Source organism: Anabrus simplex, chromosome 3, assembly GCF_040414725.1.
Source record: "Anabrus simplex isolate iqAnaSimp1 chromosome 3, ASM4041472v1, whole genome shotgun sequence".
Taxonomy (NCBI): domain Eukaryota; kingdom Metazoa; phylum Arthropoda; class Insecta; order Orthoptera; family Tettigoniidae; genus Anabrus; species Anabrus simplex.
Window position 1 is genome coordinate 326,598,904 of NC_090267.1, and position 15,374 is coordinate 326,614,277.

At 40.1% G+C, this 15,374-nt stretch overlaps 1 protein-coding gene across 1 annotated transcript in view; it reads left to right on the forward strand.

Annotated features, from left to right (window-relative positions):
* The first annotated feature begins 688 nt into the window (after positions 1-688).
* Positions 689-15,374, forward strand: part of LOC136866314 (collagen, type I, alpha 1b) — a 61,652-nt gene continuing 46,966 nt past the window's right edge. Inside the window, exon 1 of the mRNA XM_067143162.2 lies at positions 689-1,144. Coding sequence (XP_066999263.2) covers positions 1,018-1,144 — 127 coding nt within the window. The 5' untranslated portion in view covers positions 689-1,017. The remainder of the gene's footprint in view (positions 1,145-15,374) is intronic.

The following is a 15,374-nucleotide window of genomic DNA, read 5'->3' on the forward strand; positions in this document are numbered from 1 at the left end:
GTCGCACAATTGGATTTGCTCCTGTTTTACGGCCGGATGCTCTTCCCGACACCAACCCGATATGGAGGGATGTAATCTCTATTGCGTGTTTCTCTGGTGGTTGGTAGTGTGGTGCGTTGTCTGAATATGAAGAGAAAAGTGTTGGGACAGACACAAACACCCAGTCCCCAAACCAGAAGAATTAATCAGAAGCGATTAAAATCCCCGAGCCCTCCGGAAATCGAACCCGGAACCCTCTGAACCGAAGGGCAGTACGCTCACCATTCAGCCAACGAGTCGGACAATAATAATAATAATAATAATAATAATAATAATAATAATAATAATTTATTTTACACCCCACTAACTACTTTAATGTTTTTTTGGGAGACGCCGAGGTGCTTCAAATACCACTGGACTGAACTGGGACCGATCCCGTCAGCTTGGACTAAGAAAGCCTGCGGTCTACGGTCTGAGCTAGTCAGTATGACTACTACCATATATACGTCATCCTTCTATTTCTCGTCAATCAGCTGGTCTATTTTTAAACAAAAATGTAGACGAACACATGTAATTGTCAGTGTTGGCGGGAAATGTTCAGTCTCACACCGTACTCTCGAGAGGCCACAGAGTATTGATTGAAATATTCTTGTCAGGATGAACGCAATGTTAGGCAAAGGTTGCGTTTCAGAGTTGTTGCGTATGCGTTGCGTCTGAATCATCGCCCTGTCCCACCACCGGAGGTCGCTAGTGAGCTAAACGAACTTAAAGTGGAATGAATCATTGAGAGTTCCGCTTATAGTGCGCACACTTCTAGAAAATTCCGATATACACTGCCCAATGCTGCCGAATATATTGTACTGTACTTATTACCAACTATCATATTACCACACACGTAGTTCTTTTACATAATATCAATCCATAAGTGTTTAGGAAGTCTGTTTAATCTGTGTGGTAATTACGAGGAGGCACGGTGGGCTCGAGGCCAGATATAAGGAGTGCCGAGCGCGAAGGCTGCACAGTTTGTCACGCTGAGCGATGTTGAACGTATCTTTTCGTCTGCTAGTCATAGCTGTTGTTGTCGTTGCCATCTGTCAGGTGGAAGCTGGAAGAAGTCGTGGTGGCAGCAGTAGACGACGTACCGGGTCGAACACTAGAAATAATGGTAGGTACAACTGCCATATACTTTTATCCAGAGAAGATTAATTGTTTCATGTTTGGATCTGGTGTATTTTTAATGTTAGTAGTTATGATGATGGTGTTGTATTGAGTATATTTGTTACGGTAAATATACTATACAAATTGACAGCTAACCATAGTGAGCAGTTATTATGTACTAAACAAATATTTGAAACATTTTAAAAGTGCATTTTCAGGAAAATGCGAACAATTGTTAAAACCTAAAGGATATACAATGAAGATGATTCCGTGTTTCGTTCTCATTGACTACATACTGTACCAAGCAGTTTTCAAGTTGAAGTGGATACAAAATATTTTTATTTCATTTCATTTCAAAATTGCATGAGTTATACCTTAAAAAACACAACTTGCGACTTCAAAAATTAATACAGAAAATAAATTCATTAAGTTTAATTTAATAAAGCTAATAATAATAATAATAATAATAATAATAATAATAATAATAATATAGGCTTCAGTTGTTTTGGGAAACAGTCAGTTACTTCATTTTTTGGGGACATATTATTCTTGGAATTAATAATATAATACAATGCAAAAGTAGTTGGGCCTTATTTTAATTATGTATGTATACAAATGTAGTCAGTGTAATCTGCCTGTTCAAAAACAAACGAAGGTTTTCGTATTCATTGCACTCTCAACCAGAAGCTTGAAAATCGTTCTAAAAACCAACTGATTGCCTTATGTAAATATAATATGTAATGCGAAGAAAACTGGACGAAAGGGCGAGTTACGCTTCTCTAAAAAGATCGATTCAAGTCCGATAAATAGAGATGAATGATTCCCTTTTACTGATCATTTTTCATAATTTTCAAAATGGGTTGGTTTATTTAACGTATGGTTTATCGAAAATGAGAAATAGTTATAGAGACCCACTGAAAGTACATATAATTACATATGCTATAGACATCTATTAATGAGCATGTGCAATATGTGAAAATAAGCCTAAGATTGACAGAGTTGAAAAGGGAGTATGCGAAAATATAACATTCACCCAAAATGATTTATAGTTGCAATATCAAAAAGTATTTTAAATGTTGTCTGGAACACATAGAACACGTAAAGTAAATGTATAAAATATGCTTAATTATTTCAGAATTATTAACAAAATTTGGGATATGCTACAAACATTCTTCAAATGTTTACTAAAATGTAAGCCTTATTTAAACACGGCAGGCTATAATGGAACTTGGAATTACACATACTGAGAGACATGCCTTAATATCCTTTCTCCCAAGTCGTCATAAATACATATCTTATCCTCCAACGACCCCTGACGAAGCTGTCATAGTATAGAGAAAACAGTGCGGGCGAACCCTCATTAGCACCAGCCACAAAAAAATATGTCAGTTTGTTAATGTTCTCTCTTTTAAGAATATTTCTTTGCTGTTGTCAATATATTATGTGTGTTTGTGCGAACCCGTATATTATGTGTCTGTTTTTTTCGACCGTGATTAATTATTAAAATGACGCCGATGAAAGTGGAATCGGTGGTGGTGGTGTCGGCAAGGATGAGTCGGTGATGGTGGCGGAGATTATTAGAGCTCTGCACGGATGCGGTAACAGGCGATATCCGCGAAGTTGGTATCTTGGCGGATGTAAACTATATGACAGTGCGGATAATTTTGCTGATAATTTCTAAATAAAGTTTATCGGTTTTCACTCAGGTATTCCCTAAAAATCTCGACATGTCACTCTTTCGTACATTTCATGCAGTTATTTTTGCTTGTGTTGAAGCAACCTTTGACACTGCTATGGGAGAATGTGTTGTTTTTTTTGCTTTACGTCGCACCGATACAGATAGGTCTTATGGCGACGATAGGACAGGGAAGGGCTAGGAGTGGGAGGGAAGCGGCCGTGGCCTTAATTAAGGTACAGCCCCAGCATTTGCCTGGTGTGAAAATGGGAAACCACGGAAAACCATCTTCAGAGCTGCCGACAGTGGGGTTCGAACCTACTATCTCCCGAATACTGGATACTGGCCGCAATTAAGCGACTGCAGCTATCGAGCTCGGTAGGGAGAAATGGTTATATATAGGCTAAAGACCCGTGAGTGTATGAAGCCGTAAATCTGATTCAAGCCTAAATGGCTCCTGCCGGCAATTGCAGGAAGGAAGGAAGGAGCAGAAGTTCCGAAAGAGAACCACTCAGTATGTCGGTAATTGTCGCAAGAGGAAATCCCTCATAAACCTGTGACTGTAGGAGGGTTGGTGCCAGATATGAGACCTATGATTTTATGTTAACAGATCTGTCCGTTTCAATAGCAAAATAGTTGCAATATGCGGATGAAGAAAGTGCTGATGCAGATAATATTTTGCATATCCCGCAGGGCTCTAGAGATTATAGGGATGGTAGTTGTGGTGGTGGTGACGGCGATGATGAATTTCGTGATATGGAAGACAATTCGAATCCTGAGAGTCTTGACTTCGATTGTAAGTCGTAAGATTCACATTAAATATGAACAGATGTGCCAAGGTCGAAGTATTAATAGATCTCTTCAGTAAACATTAAAATTGAACTCAAGACTCTCAAGATTCTAACTTGAATACAAAGGTTTACGTTATATTTTTTTAAAGTGTTGAGTGTTCTTCTAATAGTGGCTGACTAGACTCTTATCTTGTGATTATAAGAAGTTTTTCTTTTCTTATGCACATCATAAGCTCAATATCAAGAGTGTTTTAAAAGTGCAACGCTTTAATGAAGTATGTATTGATTCATTTATGTACGATTGCCTGTTCTCATTAGTGGCTGAAGAAAACGCACATCACTGTCGAAACTAGTCCCAAGTAAATGTTGTAACATAATTAGTTCAACGTTATTTTGTATTGAAAAGGTGGACTTTTAAATTTTCATTTTCTGTTACGTCATTATATATCAAATCAAGAAAGATGTTTTATACATTACATATACTCTTCTTGGTTAACTGGATAACACTTAAGCTTGTAATTGAAACATATGGACGTGATTTTCCTTTCCTAAATCCCACATGCATTGGCCGGGGTTCGAACTGCGGCCGCCTTGGTGAGAAGCCGGTGACAATGTCACGCGGCTTTCGTGTAGTAATAATAATAATAATAATAATAATAATAATAATAATAAGTTCGGTTTTACGTCCCACTAACTACTTTTACGGTTTTCGGAGACGCTAAGCTGCAAACATTTTGTCCCGCTGCATTTCTTTTACTTGTTAATAAATCAACCGACGTGAGGCTGGCGGTATTTTAGCACCTTCAAATACCATGGACTGAGGCGCGATAAAACCCACGAAGCTGACATCGGAACACCGGCGCTCTAGCGTCTGAGTTACTCAGCCTGGCAGGTCAGAAGATATGAGTCGCTGTGGGGAAAATGAAACAAGAATCTGCGCTCAAATAGTAGCGGCGACTGCCTCCCCCTCCCCTCCCCACCCCCCCACACACACTTTGTGGAGAAAACATTACATTTCTATTCCATTTTAGCCGACTGAAACTAGAAATGATTAAAACAAGCAATTTGTTACAATTTTGTAGCTTTGTTTCCTTTCAGTTTTGATGTATAACCCACCTCGATTTTCGATTTCACTCGTCTCTTAATTTGGACTATGCTCGGTACTTCTGAGTAATTACTGTATTTCAACTAACATACATTCGACCGTACTAACCTACGTGCTTAGTAGAGCGTGTACGTTTGGATCTTCCTCATGCCCGTCTTATTTACCAGCACTCCGTATTCTCTATCTCCTCTAATGAAAACCTACAACCTGTTTTCCAGTCAACGACCGGGTCAGGGATGGGATGAATGAAGCCCCTCAACTTGCGGCGAGGATAGGAATTGTGTCGGCTGCCGAGGCCTGTTGCACTCCTCTGGGACAGTGATTAATGGCTGGCAGATAGTGGAGAGGGTTGCTGAAATGGAAGATGACAGGGAAAACCGGAGAAAAACCTGTCCCGCCTCCGCTTTGTCCAGCACAAATCTCACATGGAGTGACCGGGATTTGAACCGCGGTATCCAGCGGTGAGAGGTCGACGCGTTGCCACCTGAGCCTCGGAGGCTCTTATCTCCTCTAATACTATTATTATTATTATTATTTGCTTTACGTCGCACCGACACAGATAGGTCTTATGGCGACGATAGGATAGGAAAGGCCTAGGAATGGGAAGGAAGCGGCCGTGGTCTTAATTAAGGTACAGCCCCAGCATTTGCCTGGTGTGAAAATGGGAAACCACGGAAAACCACCTTCAGAACTGCTGACAGTGGGGCTCGAACCTACTGTCTCCCGATTACTGGATACTGGCCGCACTTAAGCCACTGCAGCTATCGAGCTCAGTCCTTAATTATAGACAGGCACCCTGATACCATAATAATAGCAAAGGTAAACGACCATGATTGTTAAAATATGTACTGTAGTTCATTTCAGTGCCGGATTTATAAGCAGGTCCATTGGGCCTTAGCACAGGGTGGCAAATTTTGGGGGACGCAAAGTTCACCAAAATGTAATTATTCATTATTGATGTTCTATGAAGGAACAGCATGTTAATGTCAATTTATTTACTTTGCAATTGAAATGAAATAATTTACTTAATACATTATACAAAGAATAATTAGCACAATCATAATTATTATTAAAAAGTGTTCACGTGTTTTAAATGTATAATTTTGGACATTGTTAAATACAGTTGCTTTGAACCAGTTTCTTGATTTTTCCAGATGTGTTTTATGCCATGTCAGTACTATCCTAATATTTCATGACTTCATGATATGATATCATGCATAAAACTTAAATATATTTGTGTGTGTTTATGTGATTTTTTCACATATATTTATTACTTTACTTCAAGGTTTACTTTGTTTTAAATTGGCTTTACGTCGTACAGACACAGATAGGTTTTATGGCGACGATGGGACAGGCAAGGGCTAGGAGTGCGAAGGTAGCAACCGTGGCCTTAATTAAGGTACAGTTCCAGAATTTGCCTGGTATGAACATGGGAATGCACGGAAAACCATATTCAGGGCTGCTGACAGTAGGGTTCGAACCCACTCCGAATGCAACTTCACAGCTGCGCGCCTATAACCGCACGATCAACTCGCTCGGCTCAACGTTTACATGATCTTTCTCAAAGTAATTCTTATAGCATTTCTGTCAGTCCTCGAACACATGTTACAGCTCCGGAGCTTTAGTGAAGGGAATAAAAACCAGTAACAGGGAGTGAGATCGAGAATATTGCATGACTTGATTCGCGACACGAGGTATTGTATTGTCATGATGGAAGTCACCATCCATCCCGACGAAAGTGTGGACGTTCCTTTGCAATGTGCTTGCTCGGTGTCTCCAGTAAGAATGTAAAGGAGAGGGCACATACTTCTCTCGTAAGACCCCAACTAGTGTATGGTTCCAGTATATGGGACCCTCATCCAGGATTACGTGATTTGAGAACTGGAAATAAATCCAAAGAAAAGCTGCTCGATTTATTCTGGGTGATTTCCGAAGAAAGAGTAGCGTTACAAAAATGTTGCAAAGTTTGGCTGGGAAGACTTGTGGAAAAAGAGACGAGCTGCTCGACTAAATGGTATGTTCAGAACTGTCAGTGGAGAGAGGGCGTAGAATGGCATTAATAGACGAATAAGTTAGAGCGGTGTTTTTAAAAGTAGGAAAGATCACAGTATGAAGATAAAGTTGGAATTCAAGGGGACAAATTGGGGAAAATGTTCGTTTATAGGAAGAAGAGTTAAGGATTGGAATAATTTTACTACTGAAGTTGCTTTACGTCGCACCGACACAGATAGGTTCCACGGCGACGATGGGTCAGGAAGAGGCTAGGAGTGGGAAGGAAGCGGCCGTGGCCTAAATTAAGGTACAGCTACAGCATTTGCCTGGTGTGAAAATGGAAAGCCACGGAAAACCATCTTCAGGGCTGCCGACAGTGGGGTTCGAACCCTCTATTTTCCGAATACTGGATACTGGCCGCACTTAAGCGACTGCAGCTATCGAGCTCCATGGAATAATTTACGAAAGGAGATGTTCAGTAAATTTCCAACTACTACTACTATTGAAACGCCTCCTAGACGGTAACGCCGTCTCTCAGGCCAGGGAGATTTGCTACAGTGAAGGAGATGTGCGGAGGTGAGAGGGTTGGCAGCCGTGGCCTATTCTAGGAACTGTCCCGGCATTCGCCTTAGTGCAGAAGGATGGAAATCCACGGAAAACCATTCTCAGGACAGCCGACGATGGGGCGCAGCTCCTCTCCGTCTCCCAAATACAGAGGCGTAGAACCATGATAGAGCCGTGACCACTCCTCCTCTGTTCGGTTGGTCGGCCGGAGTGCAGAGCTGTCGGACCACGGACCAGCCGTGGTCACTTGTGGGCAGAGACCTACGCGGCAGTTAAATTTGTGTGTGTTATTGATAGGTTTTATTCAATTCGTATGACGGGAGGGGGGTGCCAACTTTGTTCAATGCAAGAGGGTTCGTATCATATTCCTTACGCCTCTGGTCAGAACACAATATTGTAACCGACTGGAATCTTGCGGTTAAAGGCAATACTATCGTATGAAATGCTTGATCAAACGAAAAACGGTACAGTTTCTCACTTTTCACACACATAACTGCCTACTTTTTTTTTTTTTTGGCTTTACGTCGTACCGACACAGATAGGTCTTATGGCGTCGGTGGGATAGGAAAGGACTAGGAGTGGGAAGGAAGCGGCCGTGGCCTTAATTAAGGTACAGCCCCAGCATTTGCCTGGTGTGAAAATGGTAAACCACGGAAAACCATCTTCAGGGCTGCCGACAGTGGGGCTTGAACCCACTATCTACCGGATGCAAGCTCACAGCTGCGCGCTCCTAACCGCACGGCCAACTCGCCCGGTACTGCCTACTTTAGGGCAATCAATATCCATCTAATAGACACAAAGAACTAACTGTAAGAGTACAAAACTACTTAATGATGAACCAAAATGATCACAATTAAAAATTGAAGAGTTTGCATGTGAAAAATCACCAATATATTCCTTACTTCCAAAAATTAAAACTGGATTTTTTTACAATACGTACAATGTACCTGTCCGCCTCCGTAGCGTAACGGTTAGTGTAATTAGCTGCCGTCCTCGGAGGCCCGGGTTCGATTCCCGGTACTGTCAGAAATTTAAGAATGGCAGTAGGGCTGGTATGTGGTTGAAATGGTACATGCAGCTCACCTCCGATGTGGGTGTACCTAAAAAGAGCTGCACCACCTCGGGATGAGTACACGAATTTACCATAATGTACCTGTTAGTCTCATGGTGATTCATCCTCTGAAAGAAAACCTCTACTTTCAAGAGGAGTGAAGAAATAGCTGTCTTGCCTTATTTTTGTTTTGCAAATATATCGGAGCAAAATTTTGAAGAGGTGTTAACCGAGCTCGATAGCTGCAGTCGCTTAAGTGCGGCCAGTATCCAGTAATCGGGAGATAGTGGGTTCGAACCCCACTGTCGGCAGCCCTGAAGATGGTTTTTCGTGGTTTCCCATTTTCACACCAGGCAAATGCTGGGGCTGTACCTTAATTAAGGCCACGGCCGCTTCCTTCCCATTCCTAGACCATTCCTATCCCATCGTCGCCGTAAGACCTATCTGTGTCGGTGCGACGTAAAGCAAATAGCAAAAAAAAAAGTGTTAATATAACCACTAGCATCACAGAAAATCATACTCTATGAAACGCTCAATAATAATGAATTGTGGCGGGTTATCAGACTGCTTAAAAAGTAAATCGTTACACAGAAAGGTATAGTGTATTCACCTTCCGCTAAATTGATTAAACTTCTATTTGCAGATAATTACTCGCGTTTGAGTTTTTCGACCGCGTTCGAACACATTGCACACCGGCCCGTCGAATTCCTGTTCTCACTGCGCAGTGTTGTTCCAAAACAGTTCACAACTAGCAAGACTCTTTGAACTCCGCGTTGTTCATATAGGCCCGCAGAAGGTTCTTAGTAACCACTCCCAGATCATTCTGGGCGCCTGACCCAGCTTCCGGCTTCTTTAAGGGGCTTACTTATCAACAGTTCGCCAGCGCTGTTGTTTTGTTCGCTGTTGTCCCGTCCACAATGTCGCCGCTAATCGTCTCTAATACAGTGGAACCTCGATATCTCGAATCACCTCCGGAGCTAAATTTTATTTCGAGTTATCGAAATTTCGAGATATAGAGAATATCGTTTTTGAGCATGTATAGCACATAATTGAATCATATGTATCTACGGGCTCATACTGAATACACTATTTTTAACAGTATTTAAAAATATACAGACAGACTATTTTACGGCATCACTTTAATTATAACCCTTATTATAGTAATCTTTTTTTTTTCTATTTGTTTTACGTCGCACCAACACAGATATGTTTTATGGCGACGATGGGATAGAAAAGGCCTAGGAATGGGAAGGAAGCAGCCGTTGCCTTAATTAAGGTAACCCATGAGTGAATTTTCGTGAAAATCGATTTTAAAAATTGAAATTTTGATTTTGACGTTATAAAATACCCCAGGCCTTCTTCTATCCAAATATTGCATCGCCGAACCTCATTCGCCATTTTTAAAGTCCCCGCAGTGATTTAAATGTCTCGCGGAGCCCACTTCTTCACTCCATGCATCACTTAGTTTTCATTTACATTTTCGTTGCATTGTGTTTAAATGCAAGAAGCGAGGTTCTACCAGTGGAAAGGACCATAGAAAGAAGAAGAAGATTGCTAAAGCATCAGGAGAGCAGGAGAAAAAGAAATCTGAGGGCCCCACATATGTGTCAGGAGGATTTTAATTGCTGTTTTCTCATACTTCAAATTTTCAGCACCTTCCTGCATATAAAATGCCCCTTGCGTTACAGTTTTTGAGATGGGCAGTTCAAACTTGGTACATTAGTTCACAGATATATGATGAATTAAAATTGCGAACAGTTTTCTTCTGGGAAAAAAATTACTATTATTCTTTTCCAAAATACTATTTTTTTGCTGATATTTAAGGAAAAATTTATGAATGCATACATTAAAAAAATTGTAGTGGATTATCTATCATTAGCACATTAAAACCAAAGGCAGTTTTAAAAAGTGCATGTTTGATGAACATGTTGACAAAATATGGAGTTCAAAAAATCAAATTTGCAATACGAGGAAATTTTTCCATGGCGTCCCATAAAAATGAAGTAATTTGACTATATCTTCTGAACCATTAAAGCTACTGAATTGAAAACTTATAAACAGTCTTCTGATATCATATTACATCTTTGGTAGACTATAAATTTGAAAAATATGGCTTTGATAGTTTAGGACTTTTCAATTTCACTCATGGGTTACCTTAGGAACAGCCCCAGCATTTGCCTGGTGTGAAAATGGGAAACCACGGAAAACCCTCTTCAAGGCAACCGACCCACTATCTCCCGGATGCAAGCTCACAGCTGCGCACTCCTAACCGCACAGCCAACTCGCCCGGTAGTAATCTTTTTAGAAAACCGGATACAGTAGCCTACATACAGAAGTGAAACAAGAAACATACCTCGGTTAATACCTTTGGAAAAAATCCGTTAGTCTCTTCTATTTGTTACTGTTAACCTCTTCTCGCTTCACGTTGAAACTTCTCGTCAGTACCACGCAGCCGAGATTCATAAATGAAGCTTGCCATCCGCGACTTCGGGGGTTGCTTTCGTACGTAACCGTAATTAAGTCACACCCGAAAAACAACGAGGGTTCGCCGATTTTCCGATCATTAGAAGTTTTAGTTTTTCGGCTCCCATCATATTATCTCCCAGCATCACTGTAAACCTTTCTTTACTTGTTAACTGTTCCTCATAAAGCACAATTCCGCATTGCTTAGTTAATGTTCAAAAAATTCTAGTTACAAATTATTTTTTACAATATTTAAAATTAAGAGGGTTCCTCCTATTCAATACAAAGATATTTATTAATGTGAAAGAATCACATATCGTTCAAATGAGGTACTAGTTTCGGCACCAGATATGTGCCATCATCAGCCACAAAGTCAAATCGGGTAAACACAATAAAACCCTAAAACAACTTTATACACACTATAACATCTGCATGGATGAATATGCAATATGATTTTAAAACAACTTTAAAAACACACTATAACATTTGCATAGATGAATATAAAATAAAATATGGTAGATGAAGTTGCATTCCATTTTAAAATCCGTTAAAATGATGACTCCGTTGTTGTATACCCATGGCGGTTTGTCCAGCTTATATATAACTTTAGTTTTCTAAAACTGTTAAATTATGCTGTGAGGTTTATTGTCATATGAAGTTGACAGCTCTGTCCGCCGATCACTCAGGCTGCTCAAGGTTCCTCAACCCATATTGAAGTGGGAATTAACTTTGGATCTTACCAAGTTCATGTTTACGTTTATTTTCCGGAACCAAACTACAGAACACACGTAGTGTCAACTTCATATGACAATAAACCTCACAGCATAATTTAACAGTTTTAGAAAACTAAAGTTATATATAAGCTGGACAAACCGCCATGGATATACAACAACGGAGTCATCATTTTAACGGATTTTAAAATGGAATGCAACTTCATCTACCATATTTTATTTTATATTCATCTATGCAAATGTTATAGTGTGTCTTTAAAGTTGTTTTAAAGTCATATTGCATATTCATCCATGCAGATGTTATAGTGTGTATAAAGTTGTTTTAGGGTTTTATTGTGTTTGCTCGATTTGACTTTGTGGCTGATGATGGCACATATCTGGTGCCGAAACTAGTACCTCATTTGAACGATATGTGATTCTTTCACATTAATAAATATCTTTGTATTGAATAGGAGGAACCCTCTTAATCTTAAATATTGTAATCCCACTTCAATACGGATCATGAAATTTCTAAATATTAATAAATTATTTTTTGTTTCAAGGGAGGAAATATTTGCTTCAGGAAATCGGGAAATACGTGTAACCGAAAACCGAATAATGGAGAAATAAATACACGCGAAGAATAGGACAAACGGCCGGGAAATTTAAGATGCTTCGAAATACTGAAAATTCGAGTAATGGAGGTTCGAGATATCGAGGTTCGAGATATCGAGGTTCGAGATATCGAGGTTCGAGTGCATTAACATTATCGCCGACCGCCTCGCACTCGGCCTTCTTGGTCACAGTATGAACGAGCTAAATGTCAAGAAAATCCGTCCGATAGTTGCAGATATATTTCACTGTTTCGGTAAATATCCAGAGTGTTAGTTAGTGTATGAAACCCCTTAATCCTCCCAGGTCGAGACCCGGTAAAGACACCGGTGAACCTGCGTTCATTGTAGAGATCCTGAGCCTGGCACGAGAAAGTGAAAGGTGAATGCCCTTGAACGCTAAACGCCCCTGGGTAGAGACAAGTTTTTTGTAAGGAAATAGTTAATAAATAATAATCATGATGATGACGATGATGATAATCATCATCATCATCATATAGTCTCAGCTACCGCGCGGACCATGCGGAGGCATTTTGATTTGATGTCATCTAGGCTGCATGCATGTCAATTCCGATGTTCCGTTTTGCTCTACCACATGGCAGAGCAATTCGATCCTCTCTTGGGCGATCTGTGGGTGAGTTTTAATTAGTTTCGTCGTGTAAATATCATATGTGTCCCCAATGATCTTTTACATACCACTATCGTTGTTTCGTACGACATAGTGTCGAATGGAATTTTTTTCGCCCTTCAAAAGTTCGACTGCCTCCCCCAGTTTGAACCCACGATCGGGATCCGAAAGCCGACATTCTACCATTGATCAACGGAGGGAGCTAGGAAATGGCTCAGGAAAGAGTATTGATTTGAGAACTGGAAATAAATCCGACTGCCTCTCCCAGTTTGAACCCACGATCGGAATTCGGAGGCCGACATTATACCATTGATCAACGGAGGGAGCTAGGAAATGGCTCGGTAAAGAGTATTGTAAAAGGGTGATTTAAAAATAAGTGAATATCCTACTGACTTGAATGTCCTCCTGACTTGAACGGTATTCTTCCTAGATTTCAGATAGGCTTTATTATTATTATTATTATTATTATTATTATTATTATTATTATTATTATTATTATTATTTAAGGAGGTCTTAGGCTTTTTCAATCGTGAAATCACCAGGGTTTCGCCCCAGTGTGGCACTGGGCTCATCAGTTGGATTGCTACACCTTTCCAAGACGCTGGCGACTAGTGCGCCGTTGAGACACCAGTGCAAGCCTTCTATGTAGGGCAATGCAGTGACGGGTGTACTAGGGGAAGCATGTGTCTACACTTGTATAAATACCTGCCTTTTAATACTTGCAATCGATGAAATTAAATTATGTTTTTCTTCTGGGAAATTAAATTATTATTATTATTATTATTATTATTATTATTATTATTATTATTATTATTATTATTATTATTATTATTATTATTATTATTATTTATGTGTAATCTCCTGTACATGGTTGATATAGGATTACAAGGAAGTAACTGACCAGCACAAGAAGTCTGTTACCGGTACGCTGACTTCACCTGTGCGTGGATAAGGAAGTCGCTATGAATCAGATAGTGACTAAAGCACTAGTCTTGTCATTCCATTTACGGTGGCAAGCTCTGCCGAATCACGTGGCTCACACACAAGTCAGTTGTTACTGTATCATATTTTGCAGCTGAAGAGGATACCCTTTCATTACTCGTCTGGCGCGTCCCTTCATCCGGTCAAGCCCGAATTGTATTGTCCTGATGACAAGGAGAGGGCAGGTCCAGCTTTAAATGACCTCTATCCGCCTTCGTAGATATCCCTTTGATTGCACAATCACTTAATCACTGTAGGGAAGGCTCATTCCCTCTTGAGGCCGCCGCCTACTGAAGTCAGCTTTCCACGCTCACGCGCCTTGAGTCCATTCCATACTGTTACACTCGATTCAATACAATCAAGCAGTCGTAACTAGGTGTAGCTGTCCATGTAAGGGATCTAGAGACAACGCGGTCAGCAAGTCTATAAACACAGTAGATAGATGATTGAAATGTTGAATTTATGAATGAACTAGCGACCCGCTTGGGAACCGTTTTGAAATTATGATGATAAGGATTATAAGATTTCCTGGTAAGCGACATTAGTTGTTTGCCTTCTTATGTATGTATGTATGTATGTATGTATGTATGTATGTATGTATGTGTATAGTCGCTTAAAAAACAAGATTAATCGAGCGAGTGGCTGTATGGTTTGAGTCACATAGCTGTCAGTTTGCATTGGAGAGATAATTGGCTCGAACCCTACTGTCGGAAGCCCTGAAGATGGTTTTCCGTGGTTTCCCATTTTCACACCATGCACATTTAAAGGGGAGTGTATATGTGAGGACTTACAGAAGGCAGATATATTTAGTCAGCAGTATGTAAAGATAGTTGGATATAAGGACAATGTCCTGGTAGAGGAGGTAACTAAGACTAGTGAAGTATTGACGTTTACCTATGATACCTAATAAAGATATTTACAAAAAGAAACTAAAGTTGAAAAAAAGCAGCTGGGATCGATAAGATTTCTGCGGATGTACTAAAAATAATGCGTTGGGATATAGTGCTCTGTCTGAAATATTTGATTACTGTTTGCATGAAGGAGCTCTACCAGATGAATGGGGAGTTGCTAGAGTAGACCCAGTGTACAAGGGAAAGGATGATACACATAAAGCGGATAGTTACAGGCTAGTTAGCTTCACATGTGTTGCATGTAAACTCTGGGAGAGCATTAGACACGTGTGCGAAATTACTGACTGGTTTGATAGAAGGCCGTTCGAGTTTCGGGAAGGTTTTTCCAGTGTGGCTCAACATGTGGGATTACAGCGATATATAGCAGATATTTTAGACAAAGGAGGCCAAATGGACTGTATAATTATTGACCTATCTAAGGCTTTTGATGGGGTCGGTCATGGGAGACTGCTTATAAAAATGAGTGTCATTGGACTGGACAAAAGAGTGGTTGAATGGGTGGCTACATTTCTAGAAAATATTAATCAGAGAATTAGAGTAGGTGAATCATTATCTGGTCCTGTAACAATTAAGAAGGGGTCCCGAAGGGCAGAACTATTGAACTTTTATGTTTTCTTCTGTATATAAACTATATAAGAACTGGAATCGCAGATAAAGCGTTTTTCTGGTTGCATTATACTGTATAGAGTAGTCAATAAGTTACAGAATTATGAACAACTGCAAAAAGACCTCGACAATGGTGTGAGATGGACAGC